Here is a 24,439-nt window from a genome sequence, read left to right on the forward strand (position 1 = left end):
CACAAGATAATTAGCACTGAGTACATTGTGCACAGAACATACAAAAGATGATGTTCAACATGCCCAGAAGGTTTATAGGAAAAGTCCATTGCTTATTAGGAAGCAAATACTGAAATATTAGAGAAGATTGCAGGGAGAGGCAAGGTTCCAGTTAACTTTCTAAGGCAGATTTGATAAAAACAACACTTAAGAACACAAAACAGAAGAGACAGATTTACTGATGAATAAAATTTCCACTTAGACCATGGCTGTGCATTAGATATTACTAGATATTATTAGTCTAGATAGACCACGGTCTAAAGATGGGCTGACTAAGGCAACTTATTTTTCTGACTCTAGTGACATTTGATCCAACCACATAGGGCAGCATGGGATAAGGCATGAATTTGTGATGGCAAAGGAGAAAAAAAAAGCCAGCATCATGTCTATGGAGATTCTCAGTCATCCCGGTCATGGTTGTCCCCAAAGGTGCTTTCTCAAAAGGCAACTGGACTTTCTTTGTTTTGCTTGAACATGTTTTGCCTGTCATCCAAGAAGCTTCTTCAGTTCAGCTCAGTTCAACTTCTGTTCAACTGAAGAAGCTTCTTGGATGAGAAGCGAAACATCTTCAAGCAAAACAAAGAAAGTCCTTTCGAAAAAGCATCATTAGCTAGCCAACAAATAAGTTCCTTTTTCACTGCAGAGAAATGAAATCTAGGTTTCCATAAAAATCATGCCTACACAATATAAATGGGTTCTAGTTTTTCATAATAATACAAGTTGAGAGGAAACCAGTAAAGCATTTTCCGTTATCTTTTTTGCAGCCGATCAATTAAAGATTACAGAGCGAATAAATGACAGTATATCTCAGCTTCCACTGATTGCTGTTTTTTAATTGTAAATTATTCTACCCTAATTTCTAGCAATCTTTTAGTCACACAATGAGAAAAAAAGCCTAACTCTTTAGCCTAACACCAATATGAATCTTCAGGTTAATGCTACTTGTATTCAGACTGAATATTCAAAATGAAGAATTCTGCATTTCCTTGCTTGAGGACTCTGTGCTGTTTACCTTGTTAATGGGAACCGCATTTTAAATGTATATATATATTGGATAGCTTCCTATTACAACAGACATCAGTTACTCTATCTTTGCAGGAAGTCAAGGAATGTCTTTTCATTTAGTGAATGGATTTGAGTTCAACTGACTGGGAAATGGTCCAAAAATGAAGCAGTTGATGGATGCAATACCTCTTCTAGAGAAATACACTGGGAAATGTTTGCTTCACAACAGATTTTAAAATACATATAAAATCTATTATTTAGACTTTTTATTTTTTTAAAAAAACATGAGGATATGATCAGTCAGAAATCTCATATCAACTTCTGAAAGATGTCTGTTAAGAACAGAACTGATACCTGTGAAGCACTGATTGATTCTAGGCTATTTGGTTGTCACTTTTTTGTTGTTTGTTTTGTTCAGAAAACTTATGACTCAATAGTGTAAGACTATTGGCATACATGACAATCACGCAGGCTTTCTATTCCCTTTCAAAACAAATAAAAAGATGCATATAGTCTGTGAATTCAGTAGCCTGCAATCATTCAGGTCAAAATAATTAAAGATGCAATGATTCTAACCAACTCTTGAGAAGCCCAGGAGAAAAAGAAAAAAAAAGCAGAAGGAGAAGGCCCTGTGACAATTTGTGACTTATGTGCCTATTTTGTGACCTTGAAGCAACTTTCTACAGTTACTCGCCCCTATATAAAATATGGAATTATTCTTAAGGCATTTTTTCCTACTATCAAGTTTTCTGACCACCATACTTAATGTTATCGAGCTACTATTTTCTGCTTTCTTATCTTAGAGGCACTACATTACAAAAAAGGGGCAATGGAAAATGATGCAAGACTTCTCAAAAACATTTTTAAAAGTAGATACGGGGGAATTAAGGATGTTGAACTCAGACTGCACCAAGTTGAAAGAGATGTAATTTAACCTGCTTTTAAAAAAATATCTTGAAATCTATTAAAGCTACTTAGCACAGTGTTGGGCCATAGGGAAAAGCACTTCTATGGCACTCCAGATGTTTCAGGCTACAAGACCTATTAGCACAATTATCACAAAAGTTCATATCTTCGGGACATCTTTTGCGTTAAAGAAACAGCAGAAACTGTTGAGACATCATAAGAATTAATGACTTCCTTATTCCATAAAGTCAGTGGATCTCAGTGGATATTTTATGCTATTTTAAAGGTCTTGCCTTTAAAGCGCCATAAGTCTGTTGGAAGAAATGAATAGGGCTACCTTATGAAAATGATATTCTGCATATTTTTATTTCCATAATCAGGCTAGCAACAGAAGAAAAACAATAGAAAACTCTATTCTCTCCTTTCTCATTTTTACAGCTGCTTCTAAGTTTTTGTGGGGAGATCTGGCCACAGGTCTCTGGAGTTACATCTGTTCTATTGCTAAAATTCTGGTTAGGAACTAGTATTACTGGAAGAGATTGAAAAAGTTCCATCTCACTCCATTTAATAATTCCTCATGGGAAAGGAGGAATGCCCTACTCCTTGGAGAACAAGGCTTACTGGTCTTTAATTTGAAATTTACTGCTTCCACACTCATCCATGATGGGAATAGCTTCAGGTTATTTTAACACCACCCCTCGCCCCCTAGTTTAAAGACTACATTGAAAAATCCTGGCTGTGATCTTCCCAGAGCTAACCTGCTATCCACATTGTGGTTTCATTTGCAACATTGCAATTTTTGCCAAGATTTCTTTTAAATCTTGGTGCATTTAATGTACAAACAAACAGGGAAACGCTGAAAACAACTCTTTGGTGGTCATAATAGTAATACAATCGTCATTGTCAATTACCGCTGAAACAATGTGCTCACTGAGTACTAGAAACTTGAAAAATTGAATCTTCAATCCTCCATCCATGCTACCTTTGTTCTTAGTGTCCAAGAGGTATTTCAGAGCTAGACCCTCCCTTGAAACAACTTATCTCCAAATGGTAGCGAGGTACAAAATCTTAAAATCACCAAATAGGTTATGATTACCTTCTTGAGGAATTTATACATATCCGAGGTAACTGATAGTTCAGCTGCAAGAAGAAGAGGAAGGAAGAACATCATTGCTTTGAGGGGACCCTGGGTGAGGTACCCCTATCTTCCTGCTCTAACCTTCCCTTCTTGCTTGCCACCTCTCCGCGATTAACCATCCAGGCTGCGATTACTGCCCGTCCCCAAAGCGTGGAGCCCTGGATCTCCGCCCTGCGATCCGCTCCTCGGGGCACCCGTCTGGAAAGAAGCAAGAGGAAGGGAAGCCAAGGGCGACGCGGATGCACCTTACCTCGCCTTGTCGGTGATAATGCTTGAGGCCTTTCCCCCCCTGGCCGAAGAGTTTGCCTTTCTTGCCGCTCCCCAGAGAGAGTCCTTGGTGGAAAGCGGCCGACCTGTTGGCCGCCTGGGTCGGCGTCTCGCCCATGAGGGTGGCCTTGATCGCGTTCGCCTTGGTGCCGTCGAGCTGGGAACCCTCCACCACCAAGAGCGCGGCTAGGAAGAGGAGAGGGCGGGAGGAGAACTTAGTCCAGCTCTGCATGGTCGGCTCTACCCTCTTCCTAGAAGGTCTTCCTTCCCGGGGGCGGGGGGGGGGCTGGGCTGGACGGCGCAGCTTCTGCAAAAGCCCGGCGTCGGCGAGGGAGGCGAGCCCTCCGGCCGTCGGAGCAGCGCGAGCAAAGGGTAGACGCTCCCAATCAAGGTCTCCGGGGCGGCATGGTGGGCGCCCCCCCCCCTTCCTCCTCCTCCTCCTCCTTCTCAGCAGGAGAGCCAGTCGCGGAGGAAGGGAAGGAGACGGAAGGAGACCTGGTCCCGGGCGGGAGGCGGTGGCTGAACCCGGAGAAGGAGCCTCCCACCCGCCAAGCTCGGCCGGGACGTCTAAGGCAGGAAACAGTCCTGGGTCGCTTCCCGCGTCCACGCCGCCTTTTGCCGTGGGACCAACTCAGCCCAGATCTGCTCTGAGCGAAGCGGAGCCTGGCCCGGGGAGCGACGGCTGACAGCTCGCTGTCTAGGAATCCAGGCAGCCTTCCACCTTCCGTTGGCTGGTCCGGGGCATCCCGACTGCAGGCAGATGAAAGGCTTGGACGGAAGATCGGGCGCTCAGCTTGTTAGGCGTTGAGTCCGCCCTCCCGTCCCCCTTTCCTCCGTCCGTCCCCAACAGCCGCCTCCTCTGCTCGCCTTCTGCCCCCCTTCGCTTTTATAGCTTCACCGGCGGAGTTCTCTTTTCCTCCGCCCCCGGAGCCGCGGAGTGACAGGGGAGGGGAGCTGACTCATTCCCGAGCCCACTCCTCACCATCCTCAGTCCCGCTCGGCACCTTCGTTCCCTCCTCCTTGCTCCCCGGTCTCTTGAAGGTTCTTTGGAAGGTTTGCCCCTTTGCGCACGGAGCGCCTTCCCTTAAAGTTAAGGTCTTCTGGTAAATCCTGACGGATGACGACTGAGGATGAATAATTGAGAGGGTCGAAGTCTCGGGATCCCACTCTTTGTCTAATTAATTCAGGATGGTTAGACTTGGTCTTCCCAGAAAATTGTCTCAACCTGGTCCAGGGCTCTGCCCAACAAAAAAGGGTGGAAAGTTTTGCACGTTTAGATCAGGAAGAGGAGGAAGAGAAATAGGGGGGGGGGGAGCAGGCTCTCTCCCTTTGTTACTCACACATATGAACTCCAATTTTGTTGCTCAGATTCCACTGGAACTTGAAAGTATTTGCTATCTGATGAGATCCCTTTGAAATTTGTAAAAAAAAGTGTTTCCATTTAAACTAATTTTGGAAAATGTCAAAGTACTGGTGGAATCCATTCCCGTTGATAGGACGCGCAACTTAGGCGTCCTCCTGGATACACGACTCAGTTTTGAAGATCATATATGAGTTGTGGCCAGGGGGGCTTTTGTCCAGGTTTGCCTGGTGCGCCAGTTGCGCCCCTATCTGGACCGAGATGCTGTACGTATGGTCAATCATGCGCTCGCTCATTACCTCCTGTATAGATTATTGCAATGCTCTCTACATGGGGCTGTCCTTGAAGACCACCGGGAGGTTCCAGCTGGTGCAGAATGCGGCCTCGTGGGTTGTGATGGGAGTATCCCAATACTCCCATATTACACCCCTCCTGCGTGAGCTGCATTGGTTACCGGTTGCCCTCCGGGTGAGATTTAAGGTGCTGGTTCTTACCTATAAAGCCCTACATGGCTTAGGCCCGGGATATTTGCAGGACCGTCTGCTGCCAGGAACGACTTCCCATCGCCCGGTGCGCTCACACAGGGAGGGCCTCCTCAGGGTGCCGTGGGCTAGACAATGTCGGCTGGCGACCCCCAGGGGGAGGGCCTTCTCTGTGGGAGCGCCAGCCCTGTGGAATCAGCTTCCCCTTGAGCTCTGGATGGCCCCGGATCTCCGGTTCTTTCGTCGTGACCTCAAAACATTTCTTTTCCATCAAGCTGACCTGGACTGACGATAGGGTTTTTTAAAAAAAGAAAATGTTTTTATTATTTTATCACTGGGGCTTGTTAGTTTAATCTTTTTTTTAACATTTGTATTATTGTGTTTTGTTGTTGTTAGCCGCCCTGAGTCCTTCGGGAGATAGGGCGGCATATAAGTCCCAATCATAAATAAATAAATAATAAATTCCTAAGTGTTTGTCCATTGTATGCAACCAAACAGAAAGGCGCTAATCTGACCAGATCTAGGTGTAGCTCCTGGTGACTGCCTGAAATAATTCCTGAAGTTTTCTTGGCAAAGTTTTTCAAAAGGGTTTGATAGACAGATAGACGGATAGAGTATCTGGCCCAAGGTCACCAGCTAGCTTCATGCCTAAGATGGCACCTGAACTGAGAATAGAATAGAAATAGAATAGAATAGAATAGAATAGAATAGAATAGAATAGAATAGAATAGAATAGAATAGAATAGAATAGAATAGAATAGAATAGAATAGAATAGAAGCTGGAAGGGACCTTGGAGGTCTTCTAGTCCAGCCCCCTGCTCAATCAGGAGAACCTATACCATTTCAGATAAGTGACTGTCTAGTCCAGAGGTCCCCAACCTTTTGGGCACCAGGGACCAGTTCCATGGAGAGAGGTTTTTCCATGGACCAGAGGGGACGTGGTTTCATGTACTGTCTGCATCCCGCTGATGGGGTTTTGTTTGTTTGCGCAGACTGGTTTCTGCCTTGCTGCAGACTGGTGCCAGTCCATGGACCAGGGATCGGGGACCCCTGGTCTAGTCTCTTCTTAAAAACCTCCGCGATTTCTGAAGGCCAGCTGTTCCACTGGTTAATTGTCCTCGCTGTTAGGAAGCTTCTTATTTCCAGGTTGCTTCTCACTTTGATTAGTTTCCAACCATTGTTTTAAATTTTTTAACATCTATTTAAAAAAGTACAAAGGAAGGACATTTGCAGCAGTTGTTCCAGTGGTGACCATAGGATATGTTGGCTACCATCACAACTAATTATATAAGATAGAGCAATTCAGTTCTGTACACATTTTGATTAAGAAGACTATTTGCTATTAGCCAAGTGTACTATCGTCTAGAAAACTTTTCAGATGCCACCTACCTCTTGTTCTACATTGGAATATATTGTAAAACAGGAGGAGCAGAAGAAGAACTTGGCTGACTACAAGGTGATTTGCAGTAGATAAGCTGTAGATTCTCAAAACTGAACAAGAGTAGAAATAAGAGGAGAAGAAAGAGCTATCTAATTGAATTGCTTAAATAAAGCAAGCAGCAAGAATCTTTGAGTGCAGGGTTGTTGTCTTTTAAGAATTGTGACTTCCTTGAGTTCAGTTTGCAGCTCAGAATAGATTTTTGGGTTCCTAACACTTTTAATTTGTAGTGATGTTTGATTTGGTTTGCATTAGGTTTTGGTGTATGGAACCTGAATATTTAGGAAATGAATAACGGAAAATGAAGTAAGAAATTTTGTATACCTAAAATCTGTCCATTCCAAGGATTCTGTTAAATGTAACTGCAAATACTTGAACAGAGGCCATGCTTTCCTTTAAAGTCACATAGCAGAAGATCACAATTCTCCTTTAAACATTTTTTATTAGTTTTGAAGAAGAAGCAGGGGCTTAATTGTGCTTTTGTACAACTTCTTTTCAAATTCACTTAGAAGAATCTGCCCTCCTTGGTGCCCTTCACATGTTCCTTCTGATATTTATGTACTTAAAGATGTTCCTTTACTTTGGATTACATAAACCAGGGTACATACTAAATTAGGTCCATCAAACAAAAAATGAAAAGCTGTTATTAAATATTTTTCCTTCACTGTGTTTGCCAATTTTTCTTTTTCCTGTATTTTGAAGTTTTTTTAAACAAAAAAGAGCCAGGTTTGTTCTTTTCAGCAAAAAAACTGAATCTTATATTTGACACTTTGTTATTACACATTTAGTGATTTAGTTATAACTAAAACTTTGACATAGTGTAGGTCATGTCTTTACAATAATTTTATATTTATGGAATTGAAGAGAAAGTGGATGAAAGTGTTATAGATGATATACTGTATGTGGTATAGCAACCCCTCCCTAGGTTAAGTAAATAATTAGTAAATACATATTCTTGTCATCCTATCCTGGGCTGATCAAAATGAACACATGTATTGGTGCCTTTGGACAGATGTTCTTTCTTTAGAACCTATTTCATTCACACTTGGATATAAAGGTCCATAACTCTTAGCATCTTTATCTAGCAAAGTCATGGGCATGATGGTAGCCAAACCTGCTACAAGCTTTTAAGGCATAGATTTCATTTAGGAGGCTAGAACATTTATCCATGCATGTGCACTTGTACTTTGTATGCATCAAATATTTTTATGCTTGAGATGCTTCATAGAATCATAGGGTTGGACTGGATCTTAGAGGTCTTCAAGTCCAACCCTTATTGCACCTCAGATAAATAGTGCAATCTTTTGTTGAAGATGTCCATTGATACAGCAACTCAGGGAGGTAAGCTATTCCATTGATTAATTGTTCTTACTGTTCTCCTTACTTCCTGATTGGATCTGTCTTTAGTGAGCTCCACCCATTGCTTCTTGTTCTGCCCTCTGGTGCTTTGGAGAATAAATGAACTTCCTCCTGCTTATGACTACCCTCAAAGCCAGCTATCATATTACCCCTAATCTTTTTCTTCATTAGGCTACACCTGCCTAGTTCCTCATACATTCCTCATACTTCATCCTTCAGTTTGGACTCCCCCACTCAGATGAGTAGGATTCAGATGAGTTGGATTCTGCTCTAGGAATCTAGCAATATGATGTCTTAACTTCAAAGCTAGGTACAGTAATTCATTGGGAACATAACTTTAAATCAAGATAAAACACTGGCTCTTTTCTTTCCTCATTGTGAATATTAGATTTAGCATCATTTCAGGGCTTCTGGAAGAAGATTTGCAACCCTACCAATTGATGTGAAGAACTGATCTTTCATTGTATCTCATTGCATAAAAATATTGATCACACTTCAATTTGGTTCTTATTTTATTTTTAACAAAAATATCATCTAATGTTTTTTCAAGCTCAGGACTTTCTAGAATCTACTGTTTGTTTCATAGAAGAAAATCAAATTTGCATGTCTACCAATTATCCCATTGAAGATTATATAACTTGAAAATCATGTAAGCATTTTTCCTTTTCTTCCCTTTTAGTTATTTATATCTTTTTTTCCTTTTCTTCCCTTTTAGTTATTTACCATCTTCTCTGATGTAGGGTAAAAAGCTTGCAGACTCTTTGGTGAACTGGAGTTGAAGTAATAGAAGTATTAGCCAACACAGATGTAAAATGTTTAATATATTTAAAATATGGTTGAAGTTCAGAAGTTAAATGAATCATGAGTCATGTTTCTTGTTCACCTTACATGGATGGCTCCTGTGCTATAAAATAATTATCATGCAGATCTGGGATGTTGACAAGTCACCCAATAAAATCTTCCTTTTCTTTAAATTGAGGAAATGTACCTTCAAAGATAAATAGTAGATGGTTGAGAAACAGGATAAGAGAAGTCAGAAAGAACAAAATATATTTCTCTTATCCAAAATAATATTTCACATATGGTATTCATTGACTTCTCTTCTGCTGTTGTTTCTATTAGACAACCATCTTAAAACTGACCAGAGTGATTTAAAAGTATGTTTTGTAATTGTTTTGTTCAGAGATTGACAAATCAATTCAAAAGCCTCAGAATCAAAAGTGAAAACATGAAAAAGAATTTGTAATAAATAAACAAATTCAATGATTTTAGATAGCTGTGAAGCTTAGGTCATACAAAATATGAGTGACAGTTTTAAGAATAATCCACAGGTATGATCTGGATAAAGTTTTTGAAATCTGATACAAATTGAATTGTTTTATCATGTTTAACTCCTGAAAGGTCTTTAAGGTTGCTTGTATTTCAAGACAATTAACCAATGATTTTGAAACTAGAAGGTGAAGATGAAGATGGCAGTAGAATTCACACAAAGGAACAGATATGAAGAAGCAATTTTTTTCATCAAATCTTACAATTAAAACACATAAAACATGCCAGTACATACTATATACACTATGAAAAGAGGAAACTCTAAATACATGGCTTTTTTTACACATCCTACTAGATTGGCTTTTGTAGTTGTTTATTTTCTTCCATTTCTAGCCTACTGTGGCAAAACAACTGTGGCCTCTAATTACACAATAAGATTTATTATTTTTCTCAATTCTATGCAAAGAAGGTACAGCTGATCATCAGCCATAAAGTGCAAATCGTATTTATGCATAGAGCTGTTCACTTTGATATGCTAGATTCTGCTTTCAAGGACCTATTTTCCCATTTTCCATGAGAAACACTAAACATGGCCTATTTCCTATGTCATCTACTGTAGAATACACAAATGCACACTCTCCATTTCTACTATTCCACATGTGTCAATTAGTTGCATTTTAGTTGTCTTATCCTCTCTATCTCAAAAGCTTTTAAGCCAATCATTTATCATTCAAAAGCTAGGAAAAGTCAACGTTCTACATTCTCCCTCTTTAATCTTATCTGTACTTAAAATGAAATATGTTCCTAATTCTATGCAAACTTTTGCAGATAGTGACAGAATGACAGACATATAAAAATAAGGCATCCATGCACAGAATCCAAGAATTTCTGGCTTATGTGCAAAGGAATACAACTGAAAGAAGGAATTCCATGCATCAAATATACTGAAGATAATATAGCAGCTCCTCAATTCAAAGATTTAAAAGCAGATTTCAAGTTGTTGTTCTGGTGAAAGGAGTAATCTGCTGACTAATGCATCACCACTCAGTACAATGCAATTATTAAACAGTTCAAGATGTGTATAATTTCATTGACAAGCCAGCTAATTATGATTATATCTAAGCTCCAAATCTTAATGTTGAAGTATTTGAGACTCGTCCAAGACTAATATGCTAGTCTCATTCAAGTGATTCGTATATCCTGGTTGACATTCATCTATTTTGATTATCTTCCAGTATAGAATAAATTCTAAGTTTTAAATCCTGTCGAATGTACTGACATATTATTCTTTATTCTCTTGTTTCAATACAACCAACAGGTCCTGATTCAACAGACTGACTTTTGCTTAGCATCTGACAGATAGCCAAAGAATTCCAGGTTTCACTGCATAAACTTTTCTCCAGTTTCTGCAGCCTCCCTGGATTTCCACACTTCCATTAAATTCCAATGGATGGCATCTTTTTGAAAAGGAAGAGAGGGCAGCTGAAGGGATGGAAAGATGCACACCTGACATTAACTATACACCACCAATAAAAGTAGGAGAGAAATAAAATCAGAACAGAAGGCTCTTTTTCAGAAGAAGATCTTTGAGAAAAACATTCAAGATATATGAATTTTATTAAGTTATAATTATGCAGAATTTATGCACAGAGGAACAAATTCATATTTCAGGTTAAGTGTGGATGGTAGATGAAATATGAACCCATGACGTCCTTCAGCACCCACTATATGTAAAACCAACATGTCAATGTTCTAACAACATTCCATCAGTAAAATAAAGAATGCAAACTAGAAATAATTTGGAATTAAGAAGGTTAGTATTATTGTAATATCTTACTTGCTTTTCCATTAAAACCTGACTTGCCTTTTCTTCATTCATCTGGGGTTTTTGTTATACATCTTCTTCATCATGTTTTCTTTCTTTCTAATCTTCATAGTCTTCTCAAAGTATAAAATGAATGGAATATCAGGGAATGGCTCAACTGCCTAATTGGAGAAATCATCCATAGAAGGAGAGAGAGAGAAACCAATTTACATCAGTCTACAGTTTAGAAGCAAATTGAAATGTCACTAGTTTTATAGCATTTTCCCCCAAAAGCTGGAAGTCAAATAAGGAAAACTGAATGAAACAAGAACCACGGCAAGTTGAATAAGGAAAAAAAAGAAATCTATAATAAAGTTAAACAGGACAGCTTTTATCTCTAAATATATATCATCCTCACTGTGTGTTTGTGTTGATATAATAGCTTCTTAGATAAATATTTCAGAAAATCTGAAAAGAAGTTAACAATTTCCTTGAAAGAGCAGAAATGTGTTTTTCAAAATGCTGTCATCAAGATTTTTTAAAAGCATTTATTTCTAACTTTATGTTAGATATACCATAAACATAACAGTTTAATAATTACCATCAAATGTTTTAAACCAAGAATTCTATAGCATCTGACCAGCAGAGTTTTAGTCCACAAAATCATATGTCTCAATGAATTGAATAGTTTTTAAAGAGCCAAAGGAGATGGTTGTTTTTGCTACTGCAAACTAACATAGATATGCTTCTGGAAATTTTCTAAACAAATTTCATGATTTTTCAGCCTTTAAGCAAAGCCATTTAGTAAGATAATCTGTTGAGGAGTGGATACAGAAAAGAGGAAAACTGTAAGTATACTTTTTCATCTTTGTCAGATATATAAGAGCCTTGGTGGAGCAGTGGGCTAATGCCTCCTTAAGTAACACCAGCTGCCTGCAATTAGTGCAGGTTCGAGTCCCACCAGGCTCAAGGTTGACTCAGCCTTCCATCCTTCCGAGGTAGGTAAAATGAGGACCCAGATTGTTGGGGGCAATTAAGCTGACTTTGTAATAATGCCGCTTGGGGTGTGTGTGAAAGCCCTAATAAGCAGGCATATACATAGAATGAAGGCTACTGCTAAGCTTGTAAGCCGCCCTGAGTCTTCGGAGAAGGGCGGGATATAAATGGAATTTAAAAAAATATATTCAAAATGTACATCCATCAAATGACATTATTTGGGTATTTGTTTCATTTTTTTTTTAAAAAAAGGGATTTCTGTTGATGAAACAACTGATCAAAGAATATTTAAGTGGGAGAAACCAAGATCTTATTTATTATTGGGCCACAGTCAAATCCACTGAATATTTTTAAAGCCTATAAAAAGATATATTAAGTTTTTTATCCAAAGTACAGCAGAGGTCTGAACTGATGCTGACACATCAAAAGATACATACCAAAGTGCTGTGTGGTAGAGGTATATCAACTATTTGATCTCATCCAACATTGTGGTGATTTGAATGTAAAAACTCTAGCTTTACAAAAGATTTTTCATTAAAAAAAATTACCATGCAGATAATTTACACTTATCTTCTCTCAGAAAATGTTGATATCAGGTCACAAAGGTCAGGGGCTTGACACTAATTTTCTTCTGAAATGCCAGGAAAAGGAAGGGTGCCTCCAAGGCATTCACCCTAGCCAAGGAGGCACACTTGTTTTCAGACCAGCCTGAGCAATCATCTGGAACCCATACATCAAAAAATTGGTAAAGCCAAGACCAATTATATTCACCTTTAATTAACATTAGCTGTATGATATGCAATCGTTCTTCTTTTGTCTCATAAAAATCACAACGGGTGCCGCTCATGGATCAATTGTTGGATACACAAATTGTTTCTTTGCAGAACAGAAGTATCACTTGATGCCCTCCTTTCCTCTCTGTTCTGCTATGATAATGCAGATAAAATAGTTAAAGTTAGAATAATCTGAAGTCGCTTCTTTTGGGATTGTCGGTGCTAATTACCTTTAGTACTGTTTCCAGTAGTTCTGGAAAATTTGGTCATTTTCATAGAAAGAAATGTAGATATCCTCATCTATTGTTTGCTTCATTCTTTCTCCCTGCTTTTGTTTGCCTTTTTTTGCCAATTTGTATTTTAAAATTTTGCTGATGCTTAATAAATAAGTGGCATGTGTGCTGGCTCTCACCTGGATGTAGGGATCCTCTGGAGTGTGCTAGGTAAAGTGGGAAATGCCCCAAACCAATCCCCCCCCAATAACAACAACAACAAACAAACAACAACAAACCAGCTTTATGATTAGCCATAAGAAAGAAGGATTCTCAGCTACAGGGAAAGTTTGTGGGTAGCAACTCACCAAAAATGCATTGTTCATACTCAGATGAATTGTATTAGTAATATTCCCTTTAATCTATGGGTGTCAAGTGATTTGCAGAAAAAATACATTACAGAACAAACATCAAGGAGTTAAATATTGTGTACTGTATGCCTTTTGGGAATATCTTTCTCAGTCAATTATAAACATCTACTCTCGTGAGAAAGGCATATTTTGCCCTGTCTTCTCCTGTGAATTCAATGTTTTAATCCTACTTCAGATTTTCTCAACATTAAATGTACTTTCCAACCTTTAATTAACTTCTCTTTTGTTTGAATGTAGTAAAATTTCAGAAGGCTGGGAAATAAAAATGATGTGTGGGTTTGGGCTTGAAGATTAGCCATGCTTCAGTAATCTAGTAAGGCAAACTGTTTTGTATTAATGGATCAATCTCCATCACCCTCCCCTATCCTCACCCCACATATTTCTCTTTTTTACGATGGCACCAATTCATGTGTGGGGGAGGAGGGATCTTAACATTCATTAGGCCCTAAAACCAGATGAAGCAGAGGCTTTCTGGTGTTGTTTTAGAACATACTCTCTTAAAGGAAAACACTCCCAGAGGAATCATTTAAAACATACAATTGTACAAGAATAATTTATAGCTGGATTTATTGGGAAAGAGACTGTGAAGATAAAAAACTTAGCGGCAAGTCTCATTTTACTATTCCCCTTTATCTCAGAATTCCTTTTGACTTCCCTTGAAATACTTTTGCTTCTCTTCTTTTTCAGTCTAAGTCCATCATGTTCAAATCCTAGATGTCAGCCTTACTAGGCAGCCTAGGTAGGGAATATGACCAAATAATCTGATCCTACTTTATTGTAAAATCACACTAACAGATCTTTCAAATCTGAAAGTACAATTTTCCCATCATCTCCTTTACAGCCCAATAAACTAGGGAGAGTCCCTTCTCTTGTAACGCTCATTATCCAGCTGTGGGCTGTGCCGTCTCTTTTTTGACCATTCTCAAGGGAGCATCTCTTCATCCAGTCCCCCAAGGTTTTTCTCATATACCATTATATAGACCAGAATTGGGATGCAACAAGGCTGTGTGAAGAAACCACCTCCCTCAATCTATATTCTCCAGGTGTATTAAGCCACAGTTCCAGCCAACATGAAATCATAAAGATAGGCCTGAAAAGCAATTAAGACTGGAAGACAAACTAAAAGGTATAACTGGATTACAGGACAAGACCAAAAAATAAATAAATACTACAGTGGGAACATTTTATACTTCATGTCCTTGAACTGGCCTGGATAATCTCTAGGCAAGTCTTCAGGGTTCTTCATACCACACTGCAGCCTCCAGTTCAATATTTCACCACATGGAATATCCATATCAGTTCCTGGCACTTCACAACATGACTGCAGTAGTCTAAAAGCTGTTCTAGACCTCTGTGTTCTGACAGCATTGACAATATTGTAGTGAATCTCACTCCTTCAGGCTTTGAGCTTCAAGACCAGTAATGAGAAGTCCCAGTAGGACCAGCAATGTTGTTGTCAATTTCAGCATTGCTTCTCCTACCTGGATTTCTCAATGGGTCTGCAAAGCTGTCAAGGCTGGTTATTTCCATTCTCAGAGTTTAATAAGCGTCCTGCTTCTCTTAAATCTGAGAACAGATGCTTGGTTCCTCCCATTCCATCCCAACCTTTCTTTCCTTTTCTTTTATGTTGAGTAGGATTTAAGAGATTTTTGTTCCAACAATGCCACAGACAGCTGGAGCTTCCTCACAATTTATTTTTAGCATTTCATGAAGACAATTAGGAGCAGTGATAGTCTGGAAGTATCCTTGATTGAGCTGGTGCTCAATCACTTCTCAATATTTAAGAATCTTTATTGCTTCATTTTTCTCTTGGTGATAATATGATAATGTAATATGCTGTTTATGATTGGGAGTGATGACTGCCTGCTCCCTAATGCTCTATTTCAAGTGCCTTCAGAGTTAAAGCTGAAATAATTGACAGCTACAGTATAGATAGTTCATTTTTAATGTTGATAATCCAATTAGGAAATAGTTTCCCAAAGCACTTAGCTATATTGGATGTGAATTATAGAAATTGAAATCATAACCTTGAAGGTTACCCAGATTATAGAAGGCTCTTATAGAATAGAAAGTAGAAATGATTTTTATGTCATAAGATTATAGCTGTGCTCAAAGGAACACCCCAGCCTCTTCATGGTCCATATAAAAATCATTTTAAGGAGACATATATGATCCATTGACCACTAGATGGCCATACTTGATTTGGGTTGGAGAATATATTTGTCAAATGTATTCATTTATACTGGTAGATTGAAGTTAAGTTTTAAAAGTTTGAACTCATTTACCGGCAAAAAGAGCGTGTCAGACAGAAAGTATTAGAATCTTTCATTAATAAACAATGAAAAGTACCTGAAATCCTGTAACTGAAAATTATCCAGCCTCTTTACATTCTGCAATAAACCTGTAACACTAGTTCAGCTGCTCATAGGGATAGAAGGATTTATCACTTTCTAATATTATGATTTGCTCATTCTATTTCTGTAATAGAATACAACTATAGAAACAAAAAGGGACGCAGTGGCTCAGTGGGATAGGACTCTGAGCTTGTCGATCAGAAGGTCGGCAGTTTGGCGGGTTGAATCCCGAGTGCCGCATAGCAGACTGAGCGCCTGTTACTAGTCCCAGCTTCTGCCAACCTAGCAGTTCGAAAGCACGTAAAAATGCAAGTAGAAAAATAGGGACCACTACGGTGGGAAGGTAACAGCGCTCCATGCGCCTTTGGCGTCTAGTCATGCCGGCCACATGACCACGGAGACGTCCTCGGACAAGCGCTGGCTCTTCGGCTTTGAAACAGAGATGAGCACCGCCCCCTAGAGTCGGAAACGACTAGCACGCATGTGCGGGGGAACCTTTACCTTTACCTATAGAAACAAACAAACAAACAAACAAAAAACCATTGTGGAAAAAAAGTTAACAAATATTTTCTAAGTCAGTGTGATGAAGTGGTAAGGAATTAAGACTGTAGGGGCCCAGATTAATGGTCAGACTCAGCCATGGAAATTCCCTTTGGTTCGATTGCTCCCTTTCAGCTCCCCTTATCTCACAGGGTCTTTTTGGGGGGATAAAAAGGGAGGTCTCTGTATAAAGTGCTTTCAGCTCTTGGAAACAGAGTAGGACATAAGTGTAATAAACTAATAAATGTTTACATGTGCTTGCATTTCAATCAATAAGCACAATTTTTATTCTAAGAATTAGAATTATTATTCTAAGAATAATAAACAAAATATTAACAATAATGTTTATATGTTTATAATAAACAGTATGAATAGTTTATTAAGAATAATAAACAAAATGTTATATTTAAAATGGAACAATAAAGTGATAAAATAAAAAGCAGCATTTCTTCCCTTTCGTTCACCACCTTGGAGAGTTTCTTCATCTGGCTATACTTTAACAGAAATGTTTAGTTTTAATCTGTAGGACCCTGGAGTCCAATCTCCACGCTATCTTTTTTTCTCTTATTTTTTGACATACTCCATCAAGTGAATCATGCAACCTCAAGTTCATGTCTAGTAGCACCTTCTCTCTCAATGTCTCTGTATCTTTGATTTTAAAGGTTTTTTAGTATATGATCCCTGAGGTATGGGTGAACCTCTCTCTTTAAACTTATTTAAAAAGGATTTAATTCAGTCAGAGGCTGTTGGAGAAGCAAGAAGCAGGATAGGGGACAAAAAGAGTATTAACACTTTAGTCTTGGAAGAAAGTCCTGCAAATACTATGGGCAGCCAAGAAAACAGACAATCGGATCAGTAAAGAAATCAGTCCAGAATTCTCAATAGGGGCACAGATGATCTGAGTTAAATTATTCTGCTTTGAACACCTTATGCAAAGACCTATCTCTCTAGAGAAGGCTATAATATAGGGAAAGGTGGAAGGAAAAAGAAGAGGGCCTTACTATTACTATTATGATGAATGTTAGAGGACCTGAATGACCAGGCTACAGACAGGTCATCATGGAGAAAAACTGTGGGATCAGTAAGAGTTGACAATGACTTGATGGCTCATAATCAATCAGTATAATCCAAAAATTGACTATGATCTGGTCAATCCTGCAGATTCTCGTTTCTAGGTAATTTGACAGAAATCACATTGTGTTGTTTATGGATTCTTTATTTATTTCAAATATCTTATTGGTAATTTTATTGAGGGAGATAGTTTTAAAATCTGATAAATAACAGTATAAAGGATTGCATGTTTAAATAATTTTGCTGTTAATGGTGTGGTGTTCTTATTAGGTTATTAGGTTTTTGTAATTTTCTTGTTTAAATTATAAATTGTAGTTGTCGTTGATATTCTGATGCTTTAAGTGTTGGTATTTTTTATTAAAGGTGTGTCATAAAGAAGGTCAGAAAGGAGGAAGAGGAGGATTGCCCAATAATAATAATAATAAAGCCACAATAATAAAACTAGTAATAATGTATGTGGAGGGTTTTTTTGTAAAATGAGGTCACAAATGATGTGTAGGTCAGTGTGAAACATAATGAGAGGGGAAGAGAGGGAGTGGGGAATTGTGGTTTGGCAAAGAAACTAAACATTCAAAGAAATGATTCAGTTAGGTAGCTTTAAACCTTGGACTAATCCTTTCAATTGGCATTATTTTTTTTAATCCCAATTAAGCAATACAAATTTCTCTACTTCAAACCAACCCTACTGCATTTAGGGAACCTTTCATTTGGCCTGAAGAGTTGGCTTATCTCTATGTCATTTTGAAAACTAAGTGCTTTCTTGCTTTTAAGATGATTACAAGAATATTCTACAAAAAAGCCTTATTTTTTCATAGATACAATTTTGTGCTGTCATTCTTCACACTATGAGATATTAATCATAAAGGTATTAATAGTATATTTTTGTGGGTGTCTTCAAGTCAGCCCTGGTTTGCCTTTTCTTTCTTCCTGGGATTGATTGGCACAAGGTCACACAGCTGGCTTTGTGAAAGGCAGGATTAGAACTCATAGTTTTCCCATTTTTAGCCTGGTGCATTAATTGCTGGAAGAAATATCAACAACCTAAGATATGCAGATGATACCACTCTAATGACAGAAAGTGGAGAAGAACTAAAGAGCCTCGTGTTGCGGGTGAAGAAGGAGAGTGCAAAACTTGGGTTGAAACTTAACATTAAGAAAACCAAGATCATGGCATCCGGCCCTCTCAATTCCTGGCAAATAGATGGGGAAGACATGGAGGTAGTGACAGATTTTATTTTCCTGGGCTCCAAGATCACTGCAGATGAGGACTGTAGCCAAGAAATAAAAAGATGCTTGCTCCTCGGGAGGAAAGCCATGGCAAATCTAGACAGCACACTAAAAAGCAGAGACATCACCCTGTCAACAAAAGTGCGTATAGTCAAGGCTATGGTCTTCCCAGTTGCAATGTATGGCTGTGAAAGTTGAACCATAAAAAAGGCTGAGCGCCAAAGAATTGAGGCCTTTGAACTATGGTGCTGGAGAAGACTCCTGCGAGTCCCTTGGACTGCAAGGCGATCAAACCAGTCAGTCCTAGAGAAGATCAACCCTGACTGCTCTTTAGAAGGCCAGATCCTGAAGCTAAAACTCAAATACTTTGGCCACCTAATGAGAAGGAAGGACTCACTGGAGAAGAGCCTAATGCTGGGAAAGATTGAGGGCAATTGAAGAAGGGGATGACAGAGAATGAGGTGGATGGATGGAGTGACTGAAGCAGTAGGCCTGAACTTAAATGGACTCCAGAAGATGGTAGAGGACAGGAAGGCCTGGAGGAACATTGTCCATAGGGTCGCGATGGGTCGGACACGACTTCGCAGCTAACAACAACAACAAATTAACCACTACTGCAAACTCACTATTTTTGCCAAATTTAATCCAACTAAATTTAACCCTAAGAAGTGCACATCATAGAAAGGAATTAAACACATAATGAAATGGAAATAACTGGCATACTAACCAATTAATCAAGTGAACAATAGCATTTATATGCTTATTAGAATATTGCTACTGTATATACAGTATACTATTTCCTAAGCAGTAAAATTTCTATAGTACTGATACTTATCCAAGGATCCGTTTCCTAGGAGATTATTGAAAACTAGTGACATTTCTATGACATAAGGTTTATATTAGAGTAAATGAATAGCGGTAGTATCTTGTGAATAAATATAAGCCTGTCCTCATCTCGGGGACCAGGAGAGGTGAGTTTCCATATAAAACATAAAGCAGTGTTGATAAACCATAAGGACCTATAGAAAGTTTATCCATAGTAATGGGGAAGATTCTGTAGTTTTCTCCCATGCCCCTTACTCTACCTATTTATCAGGCAGTTCAATGTCTTAACAAAGAAATAAAGGCAAAAAAGGCACAGGTTTCTCCTACTAGTCACGTCTAAGCAGCAGTGCTCATCTCCAATTCATAGCTGAAAGCCAATGTTATCTGAAGATGCTACTGTATTCATGTGGCCAGCATAATTATGCACCAAAGGCGCATGTAACATTCTTACCTTCCCACCAAAGGGATACCTATTTATCTACTTCCATTGACAAGCTTTCGAACTGCTAGATTGGTAGCAGTTGGTAGCCGGGGCAGGTAATGGAAGCTCACTTCATCACACAGTACTTAGGTCTGAAACCGCCAACCTTTGGGTCAACAAGCCCAGCGTGTTAATTGCTCACATCCCTTTTAACGAGAATAGGGTTACTTTTTTCTGCATCATTTTTATTTCATTTTTATGAAAAAATGCCAGGACAGTAAAGCTAATCCAGCTGTTTCCTGACATTCAAAATGTTTGGATATTCTTCAGGAATATGAGAAGATGGCAGATCATGTGTTTAGTATTTCTCTAAAGTCATGAGGATTAGAGAAAAATACTGTATTTTTCTGGGAAAGTATATCTTTGTAGAGATTTACAACCACAGCATAGCCTAAGATATTTAGTGGTGCCTAACCTTTGTGATCTGGATGGTCTCCACCCTGCTGTTGTATAAAAGGGCCTTTGAAGATCTGACTCTTCACCCAGATCTTTGACAAGGGAGAGCAAAAGACCCTTTGTTTTGTCCTTAGAAAGTCTGTTGTATTCACCATATTTTATTTTATTTTCCTTACTATCTCATAACAATGTGAAACCACAGCTGCCAGTTCTTTAACTAGTGTTGGCCTTTATGTGCATCAAGTTCTTCCCAAAAACCTAGGATGTCATAATGCATCAGCATAGTGTAAGTGTGGATCCAAGCAGTGTGGCCTTTTGAAAATGACAGATGGAAATTTTGTCAGTGCATAAATTTTCTAAGTGCCATCCAAGATATGGTATGACAATAGTCACTGGGACCACCACAGCTGATTTGTGCCATCATGTTTCAATTTCAGTTTTCAGATCTTAATACTCTGTGATTTTCTCTAATTCTTTGTCTATTTTACTCTTCCCTGATATTGCCACATAAGTTATCTGCACTTCCTTCTTTTCAACTCATCTAGTGCTTATGATCCAAGATTTGGAATGATCCAAAATTTGGAAATCCAACAATATTTTGTCTCCTCATTTTTACTACTTTTTCAACCATATGTTCCCAGCAGTTTTTATTACTGACATATGATAATTTTTACAGATATTCCAGTGACTCATGTTAGTGATTTTTACATTCTTGTTTATAATCAGCTTGTGCAATTTTCCTGCATGAGCTGAGTATATGTTTTACAGTTTCTTCTGCTTCTTTGCACAATCTTTGCACAATTATTAGTATGATAAGTTGTACAGTAGCCAGATGATTAGTTTGTATTTGGTAATTTTACCCACTTAGTTCTTCCCAAGGACCCGAGATAGGCAGATTCTGTTGTTGGGTGGTGTTAAAAGTATTCTTTTGCAAACGACTGATGGTGATTTTGTCAATGCCAATGGTGTTCAAGTGGTGCTTCAGATGCTATGGAATTGCACATGAGGTGCCTATTACTAATGGTACTGTTTTCTTTTGATACACTCATTCTATTACTGTTTTGCAGCTTTTTTTAAAAAAAATCTGATTTTCTCCAGTTCTTTCTCTTCTCTTTTACCGTCTCCAGCTACTGCAACATCCACTATCCAGACTCTTTATTTCTTATCAACAATTATGTGGCAGCTGCTAGTCTGTTTGAATTATGAAGTCCCAGAGTTTTTTGTTTCTTCATTTTCTGTTACTTTGTCTATTTTGTAGTCTCACCAGTTATTGGCTGCAGGCAAATGGTATTTCTTGTGGTTATTCAAATGCACCATAGTTGGTATTTTGTCATGCTGTTGTTTTTAGTCAGACTGAACAATCTTGCAGTAGTTAACTAGGTGGTCCACTGAAATAAAAGCCCTGGATTGGAACACCAGAAAAATAATAGCAATGAATCATGAGCTACAGCCAGGCAACAACATTGACAAACCTTATTTACCAAGGAGTATAGGTGGGCATGGAACGTTGCAAGTACACCAGATATTTGAAGATGGAAAAAGGGCATTGGAAGAATACCTGAAGGATAGTGATTTAGATGCACTGAAGGTAGCCCACCATGAAGGTTTACTGAATAACATAGAGACCAAAGAGTAGAAAAAAGACATAGTAAAGCCAAGTATTACTTGGCCAATACACAAAAAAACTAGCTGGCAAACTGGATAATAAGACTTGGCAATGTCTAAGGCAGAAAAGTTGAGGAGACAGAAGGGCTAATTCTGGGTGCACAAGGCTAAGCATTAAGAACAAATGCATACAGGAAGTCCTCAATGATCCTCAAAGATCACAGTCGGGCTCATTGAGCAAAGATGTTGTTAAGCAAGAAACCCAGATGACGACTTTGCTCAATGACAGTGATCCTGGAACTTCTAGTTGTAGTCATTCAGTGATCTTCCTGGTTGTTAAGCAGATAGAGCCTCAGTTAAGAGTGTGGGTGTCTTGTGGAGGCCCCGGGAAAGTTCATGAGAAGTGGAGGGAAATCCTTCACAAATCTGCAAGAACAGAGCTAAAATCTTCATGATTTGAGTTCTATAACTGCAGTCCAGTGAAGGATTTCCATCTGTTCACTGAAAGGAAAATCATTAGTTGGGTTGCAGGAATGGAGATAAAATCCGGAAGATTCCAGCTTCATTCCTGCAGCCCAAAGAAGGATATCTCCTGCCTTCCATTTTATCTCTCTTCCTGCAGTCCAACGAAGAATTCCCCTTCAATGGATGGAGGGAAGGACAAATCTCCCACTTGGGGAAAATCCTTCATTTGACTCCAGGAATAGAGCTAAAATCTTAGTAATGTAACTCTGTTTCTTCAGCCCAATAAAGGTTTTTCCTCCCAGGAGATGGAGGGGGCCAGAAATCCTTAATCAGGCTGGAAATTTCAATCCTGGGGAGGGGAACTCAGGTCCACATGGAGCTGAGATATCCTCCTGGCAGGCAATCCTTTTGTTCTCAAACAATTGTTACACCAGGAGGGTACGATTTACGATCAGTGGAAGTGCCTTACCTTTTCCGAATCCATCATAAATTTGAACAATTGTGGACTACTTGTATAAAGTCAGAATTGAGAAAGACAGGAACAGAAGCAAATCCATCTCTCCAAAGAAGTATTGTTACTATTTGATTATTATTGTGCTTTCCTCGTTTTTGTTATTGCAAGTCACTGAGAGTTGTTGGGAATAAGCAGAATACAAATTTGATTAATATTAAAATAAAAGCTTTATACACTACACTCCAACCACTGTATTTATATTGATTAATGTTTTCCCTTTAGAACCTCCGTGCACTAATTATAAAGTCACAATTAAGGTATATTTGCAAAACTGTTTGTTCCATTCTCCTGCTTCTCCAGCTCATTTTTAATTCTTTTCTGCTGTTATTGTTGGCCAGCGTGGTTTTCACTCAATTTTAGACACATTGAATTTATTCTGCTCTGGCTTTACTATGCAACAATAACATGTGACTGAATCCGTGTACCTTCCCCCTAAAACAAACAAACTGTAGATGACTATTCCAATATGATAATAATCAGTATTGCATATGTCTGGGCTTCGAACATTTGTTTTCCATGTGCATTTCTTTTACATGTCAAATATCACGTTTCCAGCAGAAAATACAGTTTCCTAGACTCAAGTTTCCCATGCTACCGTAAGCTAATTTCTTAATAAGGAAGGTACCCAAAGATACCAAAGGTAATTTTTTAGTGAACAAAATTTAAATCTCTATCTTCAAACAGCTCTGGCTGACATTTAAAATTTCCTCTATTGCTTATATCTATTGCTTTGTTGTACACAAGGATAACTATTGACTCACATACAGCCAGCTCCTGGTGGGCTTTATGATATGCTCTCTCATTCTTCCAGAATGTTTTTCAAATTTCCAGACTAATCTACAATCCTAGATTTTTTTTCCGTCTAAACACTAATCAGATATTAATTTGTACCAATCAATCAAGCAGTAACTCTATTTAGCTTTTTGAGGTCAGGATCTTGGCTTCTGGTATATATCTTGGCCCATAAATTGTCAGTAGAATACTATACAATATAGTCTAGACAGGACTTTTTTTCTCATAGAATGCTCAGAACGGAGTTCCGGCACCTTTTTTGGATGGAACCTTGTAGGTAGGCAAGGTGGTTTGTATGACATGTGTGAGTTCCGGCACCTTTTTCTTTTACAAAAAAAGCACTGAGTCTAGATAGTAGCCCGGGTATCATGTGGTTTCTGAACCATAGAGGACTGCATTTTTACCCTGAAGATCTGAAGTTAATTCAATAAAAGGACATGAAATTATAGGATCAGGAAATATTTTTCTTGAGAGCTTGATATTCCACTACAAGTCCAAGTTGACAATATTGAGTTAACAGGACTAAAATAGCAAAGATCTTAAAGCTGTTTCCCTACCTAAATTATTATCAAAATACTCTTTTAATATCTTTGTACAATCTTTCACAATCACCTCCTTTTACAAAATAACTTCATTTAGTCTCCATCTATAAGTCAACCTCTTTCTTCTAAGTTCCAACAATGCTGGGTT

At 38.6% G+C, this 24,439-nt stretch overlaps 1 protein-coding gene across 1 annotated transcript in view; it reads right to left on the minus strand.

Moving 5' to 3' along the window:
- DKK2 (dickkopf WNT signaling pathway inhibitor 2) overlaps window positions 1–3,587 on the minus strand; it is a gene marked incomplete at its 5' end in the record, with an annotated part of 49,315 nt that extends 45,728 nt beyond the window's left edge. The window contains one exon of the mRNA XM_081332324.1: window positions 3,339–3,587. Within this exon, the coding sequence (XP_081188450.1) occupies window positions 3,339–3,587 (249 nt within the window). The remainder of the gene's footprint in view (window positions 1–3,338) is intronic.
- Between the last annotated feature and the right edge of the window lie 20,852 nt (window positions 3,588–24,439).

Source organism: Vipera berus (assembly GCF_964194415.1).
Source record: "Vipera berus genome assembly, chromosome: 7".
In the NCBI taxonomy this organism is placed as follows: domain Eukaryota; kingdom Metazoa; phylum Chordata; class Lepidosauria; order Squamata; family Viperidae; genus Vipera; species Vipera berus.